Raw genomic sequence first — 22,790 nt, forward strand, 5'->3', positions numbered from 1 at the left:
AATCCTTAGAATCATACAACTTCCCCAAAGTGACTCAAGAAGAAATAGAGAATCTGAATAGACCGATCACAAGGAAAGAGATTGAAATAATAATCAAAAACCTCCCAAAAAGCAGAAGTCCAGGACTAGATGGCTTCTCTGGAGAATTCTACCAAACATTCAAAGAAGATTTAACTAGTTCTTCTCAAACTATTCCAAAGAATTGAAAAAGACAGAATACTTCCTGACACATTTTACAAGGCCAACATCACTCTGATCTCAAAGCCAGACAAAGACAACACAAAGAAGGAAAATTACAGGCCAATATCACTGATGAACATAGATGCAAAAATCCTCAACAAAATATTGGCAACCCGAATACAGCAATACATTAAGAGGATTATACACCATGATTAAGTGGGATGTATACCAGGGACACAGGGATGGTTCAACATCTGCAAATCAATCAATATGACACAGCACATTAACACAATGAGGATTAAAAATCACATGATCATCTCAATAGAAACAGAGAAAGCATTTAACAAGATCCAACATCCACTTATGATAAAAACTCTCAATAAAATGGGTGTAGAAGGAAAGTAGTTCAATATAGTAAGGCCATATATGACAAACCCACAGCTGATAACATATTCAACAGTGAAAAACTGAAAGCCATCCCTCTGAGAACAGGAACAAGACAAGGATGCCCTCTATCACCACTCTTATTCAACACAGTACTGGAGGTTTTGGCCAGAACAATCAGGCAAGAAAAAGAAATAAATGGTATCCAAATTGACAACGAAGAAGTAAAACTCTCGCTGTTTGCAGATGACACGATTTTATACATAGAAAACCCTAAAGAATTCATCAGAAAACTATCAGAAATAATCAACAACTATAGCAAAGTTTCAGGGTACAAAATCAACTTACAAAAATCAGTTGCATTTCTAAATTCTAATAATGAACTAACAGAAAGAGAACTCAAGAATACAGTCCATTTACAATCACAACAAAAATAATAAAATATCTAGGAATAAATTTAACCAAGGAGGTGAAAGACCTATACAATGAAAACTATAAGACACTATTGAAAGAAATCAATGATGACATAAAGAAATGGAAAGATATCCCATGCACATGGATTGGAAAAATAAATATAGTTAAAACATCCATACTACCTAAAGCAATTAACAGATTCAATACAATCCCAATCAGAATCCCAATGACATTCCTCACCAAAATAGAACAAAGAATCCTAAATACATATGGGGCAACAAAAGACCCTGAATAACTAAAGCAATCCCTAGAAAAAAGAACAAAGCTAGAGGCATCACAATCCCTGACTTCCAAACTATACAAAGCTATAGTAATCAAAACAGCATGTTACTGGTACAAAAACAGACACACAGATCAATGGAACAGAACTGAAAGCCCAGAAATAAAACCACACATCTATGGACACGTAATCTTCGAGAAAGTAGCCAAGAACATAAAAGGAGAAAAGATAGGCTCTTCAATAAATGGTGTTGGCAAAACTGGACAGCCACATGCAAAAGAATGAAAGTAGACCATTATCTTCCACCATCCACAAAAATTAGTGCAAAACAAATTAAAGACTTGAATGTAAGGCCTGAAACCATAAAACTCCTACAAGAAAATACAGGCAGTACACTCTTTTACATCGGCCTTAGGAGGATCTTTTCAAATACCATGTCCACTTGGGCAAGGGAAACAAAAGAAAAAAATAAACAAATGGGACTTCATAAGACTAAAGAGCTTCTGCAACGCAAAGGAAATCAGGAACAAAATGAAAAGACAACAAACTAACTGGGAGAAAATATTTGTAAGTCATATATCCAACAAGGGGTTAATCTCCAAAATATATAAAGAACTCATACAACAACAAAAAAACAAACCACCCGATCAACAAATGGGCAGAGGATATGAACACACATTTTTCCAAAGAAGATATACAGACAGCCAACAGGCACATGAAAAGATGTTCAATATCAGTAATCATCAGGGAAATGCAAATCAAAACTGAGATCACCTTCCACCCATTAGAACGGCTATAATCACCAAAACAAAAAATAACAAATGTTGGAGAGGATGTGGAGAAAAGGGAACCCTCATACACTGCTGGTGGGAATGCAAACTGGTGCAGCCACTATAGAAAACAGTATGGAGATTTCTCAAAAAATTAAAAATAGAAATACCATATGATCCAGCTATTCCACTACTGGGTATTTATCCAAAGTACTTGAAATCAACAATTCAAAGAGACTTATGTACCGCTATGTTCATTGCAGCATTATTCACAACAGCCAGGATGTGGAAGCAACCCAAGTGCCTACCAACTGATGAATGGATAAAGAAGATGTGGTATATATATATACAATGGAATACTACTCAGCCTTAAAAAAAAAGACCAAATCATCCCATTCACAAGAACATGGATGGACCTTGAGGGTATTATGTTAAGCGAAACAAGCCAGACAGAGAAAGAAAAACACCATATGATTTCACTCATACGTGGAAGATATACTAACACATGGACAAAGAGAAGAGATTAGTGGTTACCAGAGGGGAAGGGGCTTGGCAGGTGGGCATGAGGGGTAAAGGGGCACATTTATATGATGAATGACAAATAATAATGTACAACTGAAATTTCACAGTTATAAACTATTATGACCTCAACTTAAAAAAAAAAAAGGCTTAGAAATGATTAAGCTTAGTGAGGAAGGCATGTTGAAAGCTGAGGCAGGCTGAAAGCTAGGCCTCTTGCTCCAAACAGTTAGCCAAGCTGTGAATGCAAAGGAAAAGTTCTTGAAGGAAATTAAAAGTGCTACTCCAGTGAACAAACAAATGATAAGAAAGCAAAACAACCTTATTGCTGATATGGAGAAAGTTTCAGTGGTCTGGATAGATCAAACCTGCCACAACATTCCCTTAAACCAAAGCCTGATTCCAAGCAAGGCTCTAACTCTTCAATTCTGTGAAGGCTGAACGAGGTGAGGAAGCTACAGAAGAAAAGTTTGAAGCTAGTAGAGGTTAGTTCATGAGGTTTAAGGAAAGAAGCCAACCCCATAACATAAAAGTGCCAGCTGAGGAAGCAGGTGCTGGTGTAGAAGCTGCAGTAACTTATCCAGAAGATCCAGCTAAGACCATTAAAGAAGGTGGCCACACTAAACAGATTTTTGATGTAGACAAAATAGCCTTATATTGGAAAATGATGCCACCTAGGACTTTCATAGCTAGAGAAGAGAAGTCAATTCTTGCTTCAAAGGATGGGCTTTCTTGTTAGGGGCTAATGCAGCTGGTGACCTTAAGTTGAAGCCAATACTTACCCAGGGCCCTTAAGAATTATGCTTAATCTACTCTGCCTGTGCTCTCTATAAAAAGATTCCTTTCAAAATATGACTGCTCATTGACAATGCACCCGGTCACCCAAGAGCTCTGACGGAAAGGTACAACGAGATTAATTTTTTCACGCCTGCCAACATGACATCCATTCTGCAGATCATGGATCAAGGATCAAGGAGCAATTTTAACTTTGAAGTCATTATTTACGAAATACATTTTGTAAGGCTATAGCTGCCGTAGAGAGTGAACCCTCTGATGGATCTGGGAAAAGTCAATTGAAAACCTTCTGGCGAGGATTCACCATTCTAGATGCCATTAAGAACATTCATGGTTCAGGGGAGGAGGTCAAAAATATCAACATTAAAAGGAGTTTGGAAGAAGTTGATTCCAATCATCATGGATAACTTTGAGGGGTTCAAGACTTCAGTGGAGGAAGTAATTGCAGTTGTGGTGGAAACGGCAAGAGAAGTAGAATTAGAAGTGGAGCTTGAAGATGTGCCTGAATTGCTGCAATCTCATAAAACTTTAGCAGAAGAAGAGTTGTTTCCTATGGATGAGAAAACAAAGTGGTTTCTTGAGATGGAATCTACTCTTGGTGAAGACGCTGTGAAAACTGTTGAAATGACAACAAAGGACTTACATAAATTTAGTTGATAAAGCAGTAGCAGGGTTTGAGAGGACTGAATCCAATTTCAAAAGAAGTTCTACTGTAGGTAAAATGCTACCTAACAGCATCACATGCTACAGAGAAATCATTCATGAAAAGAAGTCAATCAATGCAGCAAACTTCATTGTTGTCTTAAGAAATTGCCACAGCCACCCCAATCTTCAGCAATGACCACCCGATCAACCAGCAGCCATCAACATCGAGGCAAGACCCTCCACCACCAAAAGACTACAACTAGCTGAAGGCTCAGATGACGGTTAGGAGTTTTTAGCAATAAAGTATTTTTTAGTTAAGGTATGTACATTGCTTTTTTTAGACATAATGCTATTGTACAATTAATATGATACAAAGTAAACATAACTTTTATATGCACTGGAAAACCAAAAAATTTGTGTGATTCACTTTATTGTGATATTCACTTTGTTGCAGGGGTCTGGAACCGAACCTGCAATATGTCTAAGGTATACGTGCATTGGATAAGGGGTTAATATCCAGAATATATAAAGAATTTCCACAACCCATTAACAAAAAACAAATAACCTGACTAAAAAATAGGAAAGGACTTGAATAAACATTTCTCCAAAGAAGAGATACAAATGGTCAACAGCATATGAAAAGATGCTAACCATCACAAATTATCAGGGAAATGCAAGGACATGGAAAAATTGGAACCCTAACGTATTGTTATTGGGAATGTAAAATGGTGCAGCTGTTTACTATTACTATTCCACACTGTTTACCATGTAAAACAGTATGGAAGTCCCTCAAAAAATTAACATTAGAACTACCATATGATCCAGCAATCCCACTTCTGGATATGTATCTAAAGGAATTGAAAACAGGATCTCAGATATTTGTACACCCACATTAGCCAAGATGTGGAAGCAACTTAAACATCCATCAACAGATAAACAGATAAAGAAAAAGTGGTCTATACATAAAATGGAATATTATTCAGCCTTAAAAAAGGAAGGAACTCCTGCCATATGCTACAACATGGCTGAACCTTGATGACATTACGCTAAGGGAATTAAGCCAGTCACAAAAAGACAATCACATGATTCCACTTATCCGAGGTACCTAAAGTAACAGAAACAGAAGGTAGAATGGTAGTTAACCAGGGGCTGGAGGGGAGGGGAAACAGGAAGTTGATGTTCAACGGGTAAAGATTCACTCACGAAAGATGAAAAAGTTCTAGAGATCCAACAATGTGGATATGCCTAACAATACTGTACTATGCACATAAAAATTATTAAGAGGGTAAATATATGTTACATGTTTTCTACCACAATAAAAAAGAATAAAAGAGAGTCAAATCTCTCCAAAAAAAAATTGTTAGATCCCTAAGAAGCATGATTAAATTTAAGAAATAATTTTTAAAAAAAGGTCAAACGGTAGCAGGAATGAAAGATGGAACATCATTACAAATCTTACATGCATTAAAAGGACAATAAGGGATTCCTATTTAAAAAACAAACTGTAGGGAGTTCTCATCAAGATGGCGCTGTGAGCAGACATTAAACTCGCCTCCTCCCATGAACACAACCAGGTTACAACAATTTTAGGAAGAATCACCCTGGATTGAAAACTGAAAACTGGATAAAAAGAACCCCCACAATAAGGGACAGTCCTGATGAAAGCAGAAGAGGCAGTAACTCTGGCCAGAGAGGAAAAAAGCCACCTTTAGGAGCAGCAGAGCATCTCAGCTGGCCAGGTGGGAGCCAACCTAAGGTACGAGCCCTCCCTGGAGGAGTGAGGTCTGGAGCGGGGGCAATACCGCTATAACCATCCTTTGGACTCAGCCCAACTGAGAGGGGGTCTTACTGCCTGGCTTTGCTGGCTATTAACTGCAGCGATGACACCCCAGAAAAGCTATCGGCCAAAAGCCAAAAAGATCCGGGTCTTAAAGGGCCCACACACAAACTCACTCATTGCAGCAACCTAGAATCACCAGAGAGAAGGCTGACTGTCCTTTGGTAAAACGAGACTCACCTGGTGGGCTCTGGGGGCATCTTGGTGAGAGGAGGATCCTCTCCGGAGACTGAGACATTGGTGGGGGCCGTTGTTCTGAGCTGGTCCAGGCGTGCTGATATGGACACAGGTGGGGGCCATTGAGGTGCGTCCCTTGGGCTGTTAGCCCAGGGGTCTGCCACACCCACTAGAGCACAGATTTAATCCAGGTCAGCCAGGGCAGGCAACCCGCCCTAGGGACTGGCCCCACCTAACAGCAAGCCCTCAGGCTACTTTTCAGCCTGCATTGACTGAATGCCTTGATCGTCTACAGACAGGCAAAGGTGTCTGCCTCTGTTGGGCAGGGCCTGTGTGAAGACCTGGTGAACTGTGGGGAGCATTGGGGCAGAGGTGGGGGCTTCTGCATTGTGGCGGTGGGGTACGCTCCAGGGGGTTGAGAATTGTGCACGGACCAGGACTGTGCTGACAGTGTATGTGATCCGGGGGGTGGGGGGGGGGGGGGAGGCTTATCAGCAGCAGAAGACTTGTGTTTCACAAACAGCCATAAAAAGGATCAGCCCCATCTTCCAAAGCCTGAAACTACTGAGGGCCTCCATGCCAAGGGCTAGCCCTACTCAGCTGCACTCCTAAGAGAACTGACATCAGCCTTGTTGGCCTCAGGCCTATCACAACTGTACGCCCATGAGCCTAGCAAACAGCTACACTGGGTACCAACCCAATTAAGAGGACAATTGCAATAAGAGTGTGCTAATAGGTGGGACCAAGATGGCGGAGTGAGTGGTCTTCTTTGTCTCTTCCCTGTCGAATCTACAACTAACTGGACATTCACCGATTAACTAAGGATATCCAGATAGCATCTCAAGACGCCTAAGAGGTGGAAATAGGTGAAAACTCTCCGACCCCCAACCCCTGACCCCCAGACAGCCTAGTTCCTGCAGGAGGCTCTCTTCCAGCTGACTCCCCCATAGCATCGCCACACACCAAGGGCGGGAGTGTGCACTCACCAGTGGAGCGATGGTGGAAACAGGTGACAACAGCCCTACTCAAGCCCCCCGCAATTACATCTAAGCCCAGGGGGAATCCCCAGGGTCCCACACCCACCGGCAGGGAAGGCCTCCACTCGCCATTAGCAGGGAGGCCCTGCCCAGAATCCAGAACAAAGGGAAGCTCCCAGTGGGCAGATTCCCCGGCACGGCACCAGACCGCAAGCTGCTGCTGGGCCCACGGTCTCAGGCGCACAGGTCGGTGCAGGGGGTGCCCGGACTTCCCGTAGACGTGCTTGGGGACATGGTTGGAGCTCCAGCGCCCGGCTCTGCAGCCCGGGGGGAGGCTCCGGGGTCCCACACCTCCCCGGCAGAGAAAGCCTCTGCTCGCCATTAGCAGGGAAGCCACGCCCAGAATTCAGGACAAAGGGAAGCTCCTGGCGGGTGGATTCCCTGGCACTGCACCAGACCGCCAGCTGCCGCTGGGCCCACAGTCTCCGGTGTACTGGTCGGTGCAAGGGGTGCCCGGACTTCCCGTGGACGTGCTTGGGGACTGGGTGGAGCTCCAACACCCAGCTCTGTGGCCTGTGGGGATGCTCCAGGGTCCTGCACCCCGCCAGCAGGGAGGGCCTCTGCTCGCCATTGGCAGGGAGGCCCCGCCCAGCATTCGGAACACCAGGAAGCTCCCTAGAGCAGAATTAGAAGCCACTGCCAGGCCCACGGACTCTGGCCATGTCCCAGACGAGGCAAGGGTCTCCCAGAGATCCCATGAGAGTGGAGTGGGGAAGACTGGAGCTCCGGTGAAATGGTTACGTAGCCCAGGGGGGAACTCCAGGTTCCTACAGCAGCCTTTACGATAGCCTCTGCACAGCACTAGTGGAGAGGTCCCGACTGGCAATCGCCAGGTGGGAAGGCCCTGGGGCAAAAGTAGCACAGCTAGGTGAGCTAACGACAGACTGCAGAAGATACCCATAGCTCTGCTGGGACCTATAGTGGACAAGTGTGATCTTGTGGGCTCTTTTAGGGACAAAGCAGCAATTATAGGTGATCCTGCTCCTGGCTGCTGGGAAAGCCCACAACACCGCTGCAGACCACAAGGAGGGAGCACGTCTAAGTGGGCTGCAACAGTAGGCACCAGCAGCCTGAGGTCCCCTTGCGATTGCCCCCACAACCAACGAGGGACCCCACAGGACCACTGTGACTACGAGGAGGGGTCCAGGTCCAGTCAGTAACAGCTGACAGGGTTCCTGGTTGGTGCAGTCTAAACAGCTGCACCCCCCCACACCAGTCGCAACAAGTGGAAGCAGTGACTAAACTCTATCCCTATGCGGAGGCACAAATCCACGCCATCAAGCAGTATGAAAAAATATATTAAATCTCCAGAACATAAGGAAAATGATTAGCACCCAGAAAACAATCCCAAAGACAATGACCTAAATGACGATGATTTCAAAACTGCCATTATTAAAAAACTCAACAAGTTAAAAGAGAATTCAGATAGACAACTCAATGAGTTCAGGAGCTATGTCACAAAAGAGCTTGACACTATAAAGAAGAACCAATTAGAAATACTGGAGATGAAGAACACAATGGATGAGATTAAGACAAATCTGGACTCTCTGAACAGTAGAGCAGATAATATGGAGGACAGAATTAGCAATTTGGAGGATACGAATATAGAAATGCTGCAGACAGAGGAGGAGAGAGAACTAAGACTAAAAAGAAATGAAGAAACTCTCAGAGAATTATCTGACTCAATTAGGAGATGCAACATAAGGATTATAGGTATACCAGAGGGAGGAGAGAAGGAGAAAGGGGCAGAAGGCCTGTTCAAAGAAATAATAGCTGAGAACTTTCCAAACTTGGGAGGAGAGATGGAACTTCATGTGACAGAAAACAATAGATCTCTAAACTTTATTAACGCAAGAAGACCAACCCCAAGGCATATAGTAGTGAAACTAGCAAAAGTCAACGACAAAGAGAAAATACTAAGGGCAGCCAGGCAGAAGAAAATAACTTACAAAGGAAACCCCATAAGGCTATCAGCAGATTTCTCAGGAGAGACCTTACAGGCTAGAAGAGATTGGAATGAAATATTCAAAATTCTGAAGGACAAAAACCTGCAGCCAAGAATACTCTACCCAGCAAAAATATCCTTCAAATACGATGGAGAAATAAAAACTTTCCCAGATAAACAAAAGTTAAGAGAGTTCATCGCCACAAAACCGTCTCTCCAAGAAATGCTCAGGAAGAACCTCATTCCTGAAAAATCAAAAAAAGGAAAGGGGATACAAAATCCAGAACAAAGGAGATAAGCAGAAGGACAATAACACAAAGTAACAGCTCTCCATCAGGACAAAATGCAAAAGGACCGGAAAACAAGTGATAAAATGGCAACAGTAGGCCCCCATGTTTCAATAATCACTCTAAACGTGAATGGATTGAACTCTCCAATCAAAAGGCACAGAGTGGCAGGATGGATCAAAGAACAAGATCCAACAATATGCTGCCTCCAGGAAACACACCTCAGCCCCAAAGACAAACACAGACTCAAAGTGAAGGGATGGAAGACAATACTCCAAGCTAATAATGAACAAAAGAAAGCAGGTGTTGCCATACTTACATCAGACAAAGTAGACTTCAAAGCAAAACAGATAGAGAAAGACAAAGAGGGGCAGTATATAATGATAAAAGGGACGCTCCACCAAGAAGACGTAACACTTATAAATATATATACACACCTAACACAGGAGCACCAAAATTCGTAAAGAAACTATTAACAAAACTAAAAGGAAACATCAACAGCAACACAATAATAGTAGGGGACCTCAACACCCATTAACACCAATGGACAGATCAACCAGACAGAAAATCAACAAGGAAATTATAGAATTAAATGAAAAATTAGATCAGATGGACCTAATAGATATATATAGGACACTTCATCCAAAAACAGCAGGTTACACATTCTTCTCAAGCGTGCATGGAACATTCTCAAGGATAGAACATATCTTGGGAAACAAAGCAAACATCAATAAGTTCAAGAGGGATGAAATAATGTCAAGCATCTTTTCTAATCATAATGCTATGAAACTAGAAATTAACTACAAGAATAAAGCTGGGAAAGGGTCAAAAATGTGGAGACTAAACAACATGCTACTGAACAAACAATGGATTATTGAAGAAATTAAAGAAGAAATCAAATATTATCTGGAGACAAATGAAAATGAAAACACACCGTACCAAATTATTTGGGACACAGCAAAGGCAGTCCGAAGAGGGAAATTCATTGCAATACAGGCTCACCTCAATAAGCAAGAAAAATCTTACATAAACAACCTCAAACGACACCTAACGGAATTAGAAAAAGAAGAACAAACAAAGCCCAAAGTCAGTAGAAGGAGGGAAATAATAAAAATAAGAGCAGAAATAAATGATATTGAATCAAAAAAGACAGTAGAAAGGATCAATAAAACAAAGAGTTGGTTCTTTGAAAAAATTAACAAAATCAACAAACCCTTAGCCAGACTCACTAAAAAAAAAAAAGAGAGAAGTCTCAAATAAATAAAATTAGAAATGAGAGAGGAGAAATCACAACAGATACTGAAGAAATACAAAGGATCATAAGAGAATACTATGAAAAGCCATATGCCAACAAATTGAACAACCTAGAAGAAATGGATAAATTCCTAGACTCATACAACCTACCCAAACTGAATCAGGAAGAAACAGAGAATCTGAATAGACCAATCACAAGTAAAGAAATAGAAACAGTAATCAAAAACCTCCCCAAAAATAAGAGTCCAGGACCAGACGGCTTCTCTGGAGAATTCTACCAAACATTCAAAGAAGATTTAATACCTATCCTTCTCAAACTATTCCAGAAAATAAAAGAAGATGGAGCACTCCCTAATACATTCTATGAAGCCAACATCACCCTGATCCCCAAACCTGACAAGGACAACACAAAGAAGGAAAACTACAGGGCAATATCACTGATTAACATAGATGCAAAAATCCTCAACAAAATTTTGGCAAACCGAATACAGCAATATATCAAAAAGATTATACACCATGATCAAGTGGGATTTATACCAGGGACACAGGGATGTTTCAACATCTGCAAGTCAATCAACGTGATTCACTACATTAACAAAATGAGAAACAAAAACCACATGATCATCTCAATAGATGCAGAGAAAGCATTTGACAAGATCCAACATCCATTTATGATAAAAATCCTCAATAAAATAGGTATAGAAGGAAAGTACCTCAACATAATAAAGGCCATATATGACAAACCCACAGCCAACATCATATTCAACGGACAAAAACTGAAACCCATCCCTCTCAGAACAGGAACAAGACAAGGGTGCCCACTTTCACCACTCTTATTCAACATAGTACTGGAGGTGTTGGCCAGAGCAATTCGGCAGGAAAAAGAAATAAAAGGAATCCAAATAGGCAACGAAGAAGTAAAACTCTCACTGTTCACAGATTACATGATCTTATATATAGAAAACCCCAAAGAATCCATAGAAAAACCATTAGAAACAATCAACCACTACAGCAAAGTTGCAGGGTATAAAATCAACATACATAAATCAGTAGCATTTCTATATGCTAACAAGGAACTAACAGAAAAAGATCTCAAGAACTCAATCCCATTCACGATCGCAACAAAAAGAATAAAATACCTTGGGATAAATTTAGCCAAGGAAGTGAAAGATCTATACAACAAAAACTACAAGACCTTCTTGAAAGAAATCGATGACGACATAGAGGTGGAAAGACATTCCATGCACATGGATTGGAAGAATAAACATAGATAAAATGTCCATACCACCTAAAGCAATCTACAGATTCAATGCTATCCCAATCAGAATTCCAATGTCATTCTCTACAGAAATTGAACAAAGAATCCTAAAATTCATATGGGGCAACAAAAGACCCCAAATTGCTAAAGCAAGCCTGAGAAAGAAGAACAAAGCTGGAGGCATCACAATCCCTGACTTCAAAACATACTATAAAGCTACAGTAATCAAAACAGCATGGTACTGGTACAAAAATAGATGCACAGATCAATGGAACAGAATTGAAAGCCCAGAAATAAAACCACACATCTATGGACAGCTAATCTTCGACAAAGGAGCTGAGGGCCTGCAATGGAGGAAAGAAAGTCTCTTCAACAAATGGTGCTGGGAAAACTGGACAGCCACATGTAAAAGAATGAAAATCAACCATTCTTTTTCACCATTTACTAAAATAAACTCAAAATGGATCAAAGACCTAAAGATTAGACCTGAAACAATAAGTCTTCTAGAAGAGAATATAGGCCATACACTCTTCGACATCAGCTTCAAAAGAATCTTTTCAGACACCATAACCCCTCACATGAGGGAAACAATAGAAAGAATAAACAAATAGGACTTCATCAGACTAAAGAGCTTCTTCAAGGCAAATGAAAACAGGATTGAAACACAAAAACAGCCCACTAATTGGGAAAAAAATATTCACAAGTTATTTATCTGACAAAGGGTTAATCTCCATAATATACAAAGAACTCACACAACTCAACAATAAAAAATCAAACAACCCAATTACAAAATGGGCAGGGGACATGGACAGACATTTCTCCAAAGAAGATATACAGATGGCCAATAGACACATGAAAAGCTGCTCATCATCACTAATCATCAGGGAAATGCAAATCAAAACTACACTAAGATATCACCTTACACCTGTTAGAATGGCAAAAATATCCAAAACCAAGAGTGACAAATGTTGGAGAGGCTGTGGAGAAAAGGGAACCTTCATACACTGCTGGTGGGAATGCAAATTGGTGCAGCCACTATGGAAAACAGTATGGAGATTCCTCAAAAAGTTAAGAATAGAAATATCTTATGACCCAGCCATCCCACTACTGGGTATCTATCCTAAGAACCTGACATCAGCAATTCCAAAAGTTCCATGCACCCCTATGTTTATCGCAGCATTATTCACAATAGCCAAGTCATGGAACCAACCTAAGTGCCCAGCAACTGATGATTGGATAAAGAAGATGTGGTATATATATACAACGGAATACTACTCAGTCAGAAAAAAGGACAAAGTCGTCCCATTCACAACAACATGGACAGACCTTGAGGGTATTATGTTGAGTGAAATAAGCCAGAAGAGAAAGACGAACTCTGTATGACTCCACTCATAGGTGATAGTTAACATATGGACAAAGAGAACTGATCGGTGGTTGCCAGGGGAAAGGGGGGTGGGGGGAGGGCACTAGGGGTGAAGTGGTGTACCTACAACAAGACTAATAATGATGTACAACTGTAATTTCACAAGGATGTTAACTTTCATAACCTTAATAAAAAAAATAGTTAACTCAAAAAGTTTTAAAACGAGAGAGAAAGAAACAAAACAGAATGGAGAAAAAGCAAAAAGCAATACGGTAGGTCTAAACCCAAATGTGTTAGTAATTAATGTAAGAATAATGTATGTAATATATGTTATATATGAATTAAATTCTCTAATTAAAAAAAAAAAAAACTCTAGGGCCAAAGTTCTAAAAAGTTAGATGAGGACTAGCTCTAATGGCCTAGTGGTAAAGTTTGGGACATTCCACTTTGGCGGCCCAGGTTCAGTTCCTAGGTGTGGACTTACACCACTCGTCAGTGGCCATGCTGTGGCAGCAGCCCACAAACAAAAAGAGAAAGAGTGGCAACAGATGTTAGCTCAGGGTGAATCTTCCACAGCAAAAAATAGACAAATAAATAAAAAGTTAGATGAAATGGACTAATTCCTTTCAAAACAAAACTTATCAAAACTAAAATAGAAATTTTGAATAGCCCTATATCTGCTAAAGATATTAAAATCATAAGTTTATACTTTATCAGAAATGAAAGTCAGGGTCACTGATAAATTCTATCAAATACTTAAGTAGGAAGAGAAGGGAATACTTCCCAATTCACTTTATGAGGCCAGTATAACCCAGATACCAAAATCTGAAAAAAAGATTACAAGAAAGAAAATTACAGACCAATATCCCTTATGCAAAAATCCTTTAAAAATATTAGCAAGTCCAATCTAGCAATACAAGGATAATATGTCATGAACATGTGAGACTTATCCAGGAGATGCAATGTTAGTTTAACAATTGAAAAGCAACCAATTCAATTATTTTGATTAACAGAATAAAGGAGAAAAATCACCTCAAGAGATATGGGAAAAAAATGACAAAATTCAATGGTGACGTATGATTAAAAACTCTCAGCCAACCAGCGACAGAAGGAATGTCCTCAACTTAATAAATAAGCAACTACAAAAAGCCTAGAGCTAATATCATACTTAATGGTAAAATATTGAAGGAAAGGATGTCTGATCTCACCAGCTCTATAGAACATTTGATTAGGAGACACAAAGCAAAAAGTGAAGAAAAAGAATGAAAAGAAATAAAGATTGGAAAAGAAGTAAAAAACAGATAAACTTAATAACTTAATAAACTTTGTATCAACTAAAATGTCTTAAAGTCAGACAATCTCAGGGCTGGAAAGAGTACGAAGCAAGAGAATTCTCTTTCAATGCTTGTAGGAGAGTAAAATGAACAAGTTTTGAAAACAGTATGGCACATTCTTATAATGTTAAACATACACCTATGATCTAGCCATTCCCAAAGAACCAAGGTTAATGAGAGAACCAGGAGAATTTCTTGGCAGCAGAGATGCACTACAAGAAATGGTTCCTTCAGACTGAAGAGAAATGATGCCAAATGGAAACCTGGATCTTCTGTGATGACTGAAGATCACCAGAAATGATAAATACATTCATACACAGAAAAGACTCTTTGTTTCTCTCCTAAAGTTTAAAAGACACACATGGCTGTTTATAGCAAAAATAATAAAATCACACTGTGTGATTGATGGCATAAGTAGATGCAATACATATGACAATTATAGCATAAAGTGATGGGGTAGAGGATTGCACATCCCTTATTTTACATGAACTGGTACAACACTAACTCTAAATAAACTGTGAAAGTTATGGATGTACACTGTCATATCTAGAGCAAACACTAAAAATAAAAAGTAAAAATGCAAAACAGTATGGCTAAATGGCAATTAAACTAAAATGAAATTCCAAAAAATAAATAAACGACCCAGAGAAGGCAGGAATAGGAAGAGAGGAACAAAAAACAAATAGAAAACAAAGAGTAAAAGGAGAGACCTAAACCTAACTATATTGATAATTACAGGAAATAAACTCACCAATTAACGAAAAGGAATGTATTGTCAGATTGTGTAAAAAACAAGACCCTGCCATAGGTTATCTACAAGAAACACACTTTAAATACAAAGGAATAGGTGAGCTGAAAGAAAATGGATGGAAAAAGTTACAGCACACAAACAGTAAACACAAGAAGGGTGGAGTGGCTTGTTAATATCAGATAAAGTATATTTCAAAACAGAGTATTACCAGAGATACAAAGAGATGTTTCATAATAAAAAAAAAGGGTCAATTCATCAGGAAAATATACCAAAGGTAAATGTATATCCATTTTCTAACAGTGCTTCAAAATAGATGAAGCAAAAATTAAGAGAATTAATGGAGAAATGGACAATTCCACAATCCTAGTTGGAGAACTTAACGCTCTGTCACAGCAATTGATAAAATAACTACTGCTAAGTAAATTGATAAAAATAACTAGACAGACCAGTAAGGAAATAAAAGATCTGAACATAAAAATCAACCAACTTGACCTAACATTTTATTAGAACACCCAACAACGAGAGAATATATTCTTTTCATGAGCCTATGGTACATTCACCAAGACACAGTATATGCTGGGTCATGAAATAACTCCCAACAAACTTACAAAGACTAACATTATATATAATTTGTTCTTTGACTTGAATGGAATTAAATAAGAACTCAGGAAGTTATCTAGAAAAATCCCAAACATCTGGAATTTAACAGAGACTAAGCAGAGGAAAACTGGATTTATCAAATGTAGACAACTCACTTGATGACGTTCGTCATAAAGGAGAGCAGAGACGAGGTAACAACTGAGGAAGAAATCATGACCCTGCTGAGCCAACACAAAGGCGAGGGGACAGGAGAAGGGCAAGAAGAACTGACAGGACTGAACAGCTCATCAGATTAGTGGGAAACCTGGAAAACACAAGGAGGCAAGGAGAACCCTGTGGTCATGCAGCATGAGCCAAGGGGTGGAATCACGCCATTAACAAAGATCAGCAAGGCCAGAATGGGTGAAAAGGGGAAGCAGGTATTCAGAAGGCAGAATTCCAAATACTCTCCCAATACATGCCTCTTACCTGGGTTGTTGAAAGAGTACGATTTAAACTGTAGCAAGGAATTTTGAGACAATTGTGGAAATTGAACACAGCCTGCGTATTAGATGACATCAAGGAATTTTGCTTAATTTTTTGGGTGTGACATTTGGTAGAAAGGTTGTTTTCTTTAAAGTCCTTATTCAAAAGAGATGCATACTGAAGTATTCACAGGTAAAATGATATCTGGGATTGCTGCAAAATACTTCAGCAGAGAAAAGGAAAAGGAAGAGGGGAAGACAGAATGTTGACAACTGCTGAAGCCGAGTGAGGGAGCACATAGACGCTCTTTCAATATGCCACTACTTTTGGCTGTATCTGTAAAATTTGCATAATAAATTTTAAATTTAGTAACTCCACACCCCAAAAATAAGGAATGTGGAAAAAACTTTAAGGTGGGAGGGGGAGTGGACTGCAAACACTGGAAGGTCTGATTCCCACCTTCTGTTAGTGTCATTAATGTCACCAACACAAGTTAATGTCATTAGGGGCTGAGATCAAGGATCAGGAGAAAGTGAACGAATGTCTTATCTTTATCAGCATTAGATGTATGAGACAAACTCGAAAAACAGTACACCTCTTTTGAAATTTTCATTAAAACTCTGAAAGTTAAAGAACAGCCAGCTCCAAAGTGGAAGCTACTTAATCCTCTACTACCCCCCTTCGCTCTCCATAAAAGGAGACTTCTACTAGCTAACGTGCAAGACGGCTGAGGAAATACGATATGGCAGTGAACAGAAGGCTTTCAAAACGGCACTTCTCAGCACCACTGTTTTGCCAGCACTCCAAAGACCCGAGGAGACAACCCTGTGAAGCAGGTGGACAGAAACAACGCGGGAGAATTCCCTGAAGATGCTGGAAAGCCCCTGAATGAGGGCAGGGGGATGCGCCCCAGGAGGACCCCTGTGCAGGGATGTGCCCCTTTAAGTACAGGCCTGGCTGGCTGGGAACCCTGCAGCTCTGAGCCCCAGAAGGGACGTTACAAGGCCCAAGAATCGAGGAGCAAAGCAATCACTCTCCATTATGGGGAAAACGTCACCAGAACACAAGGAAGCGGTGCCCACCAGAGATGGGCTGCCAGGCCCCTAGGCGTTCTCCCCTCCCGGATCGCCCCTGGGTGTGGGGGGTGGGGAGCAGAGAGCTCCAGGGAAGACCAGGGCACAGCAGAAGCATCTCCAGCCTCAGGCTTCTCTCCGAGCCCAGGCGGCAGGCTGGAGACCCTCATTAAACTAAGGTATCAGAACGAGGCAGGGGAGGGAAGGACGGCCCGCGGGCCACAGTCAGGGGGTGGCAGATGCACCCAAAGAGATGCACACTTGGGGCTGCGGATTTGGGGGAGAAAGGACAGAACTCTCATCGATAAGTGGTCAATCTGAGCGGCGAATCCATGGAACTTCGCGGCTACTCCTGGGTACGTTTGCGGTGTTTTCATCATGAAAGCTAATAAGAAGAACTTAAGCCTGGATGTCTAACCCCCACGCCCTCTCCCAGCCCGAGTAATTCAGGGGCTCAGCAGGCAGCCCCCTGGGGCTTGGAGAAAGTGCCCTGCCCCGGGGTCCGCTCCCCCCTCATGCTCCCGGAAGGCCCCGGCACCGGATGAGCCAGACCGGTGCGGCAGTCGCCGATCTGGACACAGGGACGCCCCGCGCAACCCCGGATGTCCGACCCCGCCAGGCCCTTCAACTCCCCCAGGAGCTCGCGGGCCCCAAGGCCGCTGACTCAAGTCGGTCGGCCCTCGCCGCCCCCCACCATCAAGGCACGTCTGGGGGTCCGGCCCAGGCCAAGCCTTCCCCCAAAAGCCGGGCCCTGAGGCCAAGCGGCGCCCCCATCACCACGGGGGACCCCGCCCGGCCGCGCGCCCCAGCAGTGGGACGTCTGCTCCGAGCCAGGGCAGCTCGTGTCCCCCAAATCCAGGACAGGAGGCTGGGCCCCCGGCGCGGCGGACGGAGCGCGACCCGAGATCCCGGGCGGACCGCACCCGACCCCGCCCGGACAGTCAGATCTCAAGGAACCGGCCACCGCAGCGGGCCCTCCCCCGCCGCTCTCGCCCGGCTCTCCTGACCCTCCCTCCCCAGAGAGGGCGGCCACAGTCGGCGCGCTCACCCCGGCGCCCGAGCGCAGTCAGCCCGCTCTGAGAGACCACGGCGGGACGCACCACCCACAATGCTCCGGGCCGGCCTGCGCGACCCACAATGCCCTGGGGCGGGGCGCGTCAATACCCACAATGCCCCGAAGCTCGGGCCGCGGAACTACGCTCCCCACAATGCCCCGGGCGCGGGCTCGACCGCGCAGACGCCTCGTCGCTGACCCGGAGTTTGGTGGCGCTGGTCGTCATCTCCTCAGCGCCGCGGGCCCGCGCTCGAGGGACCGCGCCACAGCCGCTTGGGCTCTTGCGGGATCTGGGGAAGTCAGACAAGTCAAGTCAAACGGCCTTTCGGGCACGTGAGAATGGGGCCTCAGGTGAGCACTACGAGTTTTCTTTTTAACCTACAGGTTCTTGTAATTTTCGTTTAAATTGCTGTTAAAAAAAAGACGTTGGTCACCTGGATGTGTGCTCGTCCTCCCTGGTGCGGACTCCCGCCGGGCTTTTACGTTTAAGTGACGACGCGGAGTGAATGCACTTCTGAAAAACGCCGACGGTCCTGCCCTTTTTCCTTTTTAAAGAGGAAGATTCTGAAGTTTATGGAAAAAACAATAATTCGAAGAAAACCGAGGAGAAACTAAACGTGGAGACATTTAAAGCTACAATAATTAAAACTGTTTTACCAACAGAAACCGTTGATTAGATGTAACAGAACAAGAGTCTCTGTAGAAATACACCCTTCTGGGAACAGACAGAAGTGTTTTCAAGTTACTTCCTGTTTGCTTCTTCTCTAAATGAAGTAACAGGAACCAGAGTAGCCTCCTGCCTAAAAGAGCTTTAAAAAGGACAAAATAGATGCAACAGCTGGTTCGAAGGCGCTGGACGTGAGACACTGAGGAGCAGTGAACCCTGAGGGCTGGGGCACAGCCAGGGCAGCCCTTCGCTTCCTCCGGCCGAGAGAAGCTTCAGGCCGCGGGAACCGGAGCGGAGGGGCCTCCGGCGTCTGAGCGCCGCCCAGCGCGCCTGCGCCACCTGAGGGAAGCTGTGCGCTGCAGGGGCCGGGACTGGCGCCTGTTCCCGCCAGGCGGGGGAAAGCTGCACCATTCACACGGCCTGGAGGAAAGTACTCAAAAAGGTTTTTTGCCTCAAATGGGGCAAAATTAGACCTAAATGCTTGATTGAGATAATTTTTATAATAAATTTGGGGGAGAAGCATGTCACATATGTTTCCGAAATCTTGCATCACTCCTTTTTTGCACCCATTATGTATGCCGAATTACACATATTCTTATATAAAATTTTAAAAGAAGCCTAAATTCAAGGTCTCTCATGAGCTATAAATCTAATATAATCCAATTAAAATAGTATTTTCAACACCATAAAGTAATTCTAATATTTATCTGGATGACTATATTGGTGATATCAAGAAAATGGTAATAAATAATATAGGTGAATTTGCTTTATTAGCATTTTAATATAAAACTATAATAATCATGTCACAGTGATGCAAGTCAGCTGAATGGAACTAAAGGGGAAAGTCAATAAAGTAAGAAGGAAGCAAGTGAGACAGGAAGAAAGGGAGAAAACTGAGGTGATTTCAGAACAGTTTTGAATGCTTAAGAATATAGTTACTTATCTGGGGAATTAAACTAGTTCACAAAAAAAATATAAAAAGAAAAATCAGGGGCCAGCCCGTGGCCGAGTGGGTAAGTTCGCACACTCCGCTGCAGGCAGCCCAGTGTTTCGTTGGTTCGAATCCTGGGTGCGGACATGGCACTGCTCACCGAGCCACGCTGAGGCAGCGTCCCACATACCACAACTAGAGGGACCCACAGCTAAGAATATACAACTATGTACTGGGGGGCTTTGGGGAGAAAAAGGAAAGAAATTAAATCTTTAAAAAAAATACAAATCAGAAATGTAACATGATGAAATATAAATGATTTTGAAAACTATCTTGTGGTATGGAAGGCCTTTGCATGCATTACACCAAAGCAGAGACCATCAAGAAACAGATGCCTCAAGACAACAGTGCTGGGATAAGTGTGCTCATGCTCCTTGGCAGAGATCTTACTCATCTCTCTGGGCTGAAATCCAGCTGAAGTGACTGAGTCTGCTATGAAGAGAGAAGAGGGGCATTTCTGTAAACTCTTTATTGGTGGTTTAAGCTTTGAAACTACAGAGGAAAGTCTACTGTGAGCTATGGAGAAAACTTACAGACTGTCTGGTAATGAGGGACCCTGCAAGCAAAAGATCAAGAGTATTTACTTGGTTTTGTAACTTCTTCATCCATGGCTGAGGTTGATGCCACCATGGCTGCAAGATCTCATTCAATTGATGCGAGAAAGCTGGAGCCGAGATGTGCTGTAATGAGAGAAATCTGGAAAACCTGGTACTTGTGTAACTGTGAAGAAGCTGTTTGTTGGTGAAATTAAAGAAGATACTAAGGAACATCACCTTCAAGATTACTGCAAGGAATATAGAAAAGTTGATACCATTTGAGATAATTACTTACAGTCTGGAAAGAAAAGAGGTATTGGCTTAATTACTTTTGATGATCATGATCCTGTGGATAAAGTTGTTCTGCAGAAATACCATACCATCAGCGGTAAGCATTAAGAAAGGTGCTGGGGCCAGCCCTGTGGCGCAGCGGTTAAGTGCGCATGTTCTGCTTCGGCAGCCCAGGTTCGCTGGTTCAGATCCTGGGTGCGGACATGGCAGCGCTTGGCAAGCCATGCTGTGGTAGGCGTCCCACATATAAAGCAGAGGAAGATGGGCACGGATGTTAGCTCAGGGCCAGTCTTCCTCAGCAAAAAGAGGAGGGTTGGCAGCAGATGTTAGCTCAGGGCTAATCTTCCTCAAAAAAATAAATAAAAATAAGAAAGGTGTTGTCTAGACAAGAAATGCAGGAAGTCCAAAGTTCTAGGAGTGGCAGAGGAGCCTACTGTAGTTGGAAGGATTCATGCAGAGGCAGTGGAAATTTTAGACCAGGATCAGAAAGCAAATTTAGAGGAGGATCTGGTGGAGCATATGGATTTGGGAGGACATGGATTTGGGAATGGCTATAATGGGTGTGAAGGAGGTTCTGGAGGTGGGAGTTCTGGAAGTAGCACTGGTTACTAAGGAGGAAGAAGATACAGTGGTGGAGGACCTAGATAAGGCAACCAGGGTGGGGGCTATGGAGGTGGTTATGACAACGCTGGAGGAAGAAATTATGGAAGTGGAAATTACAATGATTTTGGAAATCACAACTAGCAACCTTATAACTATGGTCTAATGAAGAGTGGAAATTTTGGTGGCAGCAGGAACATAGGGGGGACCAAATGGTGGAGGAAACTATGGTCTAGGAGGCAGTGGAGGAAATGAGGGTTATGAGGGAGGGTTATGAGCTTCTTACCCTATTTGCCATGGACTTCACTGTATCACTTGGAGAGGACAAGAGCTGATAAGTAACAGAAGAGCTTCAGGTTATGAAAATAATGTTTAGAAAACTTAGATATGCGTAAATATGGAGTGATATGGCAGAAGACACGAGAGAAGATGCAGAGAGGTGTTTTGTGAATGGATTGCATTATTTAATAACATTATTATAGAGGAAGGACTGTAAAAAAAATGCCTTTGAGACAGTTTCTTACCTTTTTAATTGTTTCTGCTGGTATTGGTAATAATTTAGAAACATTCCTTCCTTGATAATGTTAAATGTGTAAGTTTCAGGTGTTATGTGAAATCTTTTAAAACAATTTTCTTAAAATATTGAAAAGCTACTAGCCAGGATGACAGTTTCTTTTTAAAGAATTTAAGTGCATGTGTAGAGTTAAGAAGCTCTTGTGGCCAGCCCCATGGCCGAGTGGTTAAGTTCACACACTCCACTGCGGCAGCCCAGGGTTTCACCAGTTTGGATCCTGGGTGCAGACATGGCACCACTCATCAGGCCACACTGAGGCGGCGTCTCTCATACTACAACTAGAAGGACCCACAACTAAAATATACAACTATATACTTGGGGGATTTGGGGAGAAAAAGCAGAAAGAAAAGAAAAAAAGAAGCTCTTGTACATTTATAATAATTTAATAAAATAATTATAGAGAAAAAAAATGCCTCTTCATTTCCAGCCAAAGTAGAATAGCCCTCTTCCTCCTAGGCTCTCCCTCTTACCACGAAAAACTTGACCTAACACAACAAACAAGCATGGGCAGAATCTGAATGTGAAGGAAGACTGTTATTGAGCCACACAGTGTGTTCCCTTTGTTACTGCTGTTTCCCATATATACTGACTAGGGTGCTGGAGAAGCCTCCAACCAGGAACAGCCCAACCAGCATGGACAAAAAACCCTCCAAGAAACAAGAAAATTCTGTTCTCCCTAGCCAAATGACTAGGAAAAGTTTAGGCTAAC

General features: G+C 42.4%; 2 protein-coding genes and 1 pseudogene across 6 annotated transcripts in view; 2 read left to right on the plus strand and 1 right to left on the minus strand.

Moving 5' to 3' along the window:
* LOC124241008 (zinc finger protein 169-like) overlaps positions 1 to 22,790 on the minus strand; it is a 150,195-nt gene that overhangs the window by 70,511 nt on the left and 56,894 nt on the right. For 2 of the 5 annotated variants that reach the window (XM_046664446.1, XM_046664442.1), the window contains exon 1: positions 18,417 to 18,490. The exons of 1 other annotated variant lie outside the window; for it this stretch is intronic. The gene's annotated coding sequence lies outside the window, so the exon portion shown is untranslated. Of the gene's footprint in view, positions 1 to 6,004; positions 6,053 to 15,985; positions 16,111 to 18,416; positions 18,491 to 22,790 lie in introns of those variants that run through there. 2 more of the 5 variants (XM_046664444.1, XM_046664445.1) reach the window with 2 other exon arrangements.
* Positions 20,278 to 21,124, plus strand: LOC124241009 (heterogeneous nuclear ribonucleoproteins A2/B1-like; annotated as a pseudogene).
* The window catches only part of LOC124240821 (collagen alpha-1(I) chain-like), a 59,115-nt gene continuing 57,788 nt past the window's right edge, over positions 21,464 to 22,790 (plus strand). Inside the window, exon 1 of the mRNA XM_046663916.1 lies at positions 21,464 to 21,565. Within this exon, the coding sequence (XP_046519872.1) occupies positions 21,464 to 21,565 (102 nt within the window). The remainder of the gene's footprint in view (positions 21,566 to 22,790) is intronic.

Source organism: Equus quagga, chromosome 6 (assembly GCF_021613505.1).
Source record: "Equus quagga isolate Etosha38 chromosome 6, UCLA_HA_Equagga_1.0, whole genome shotgun sequence".
Taxonomy (NCBI): domain Eukaryota; kingdom Metazoa; phylum Chordata; class Mammalia; order Perissodactyla; family Equidae; genus Equus; species Equus quagga.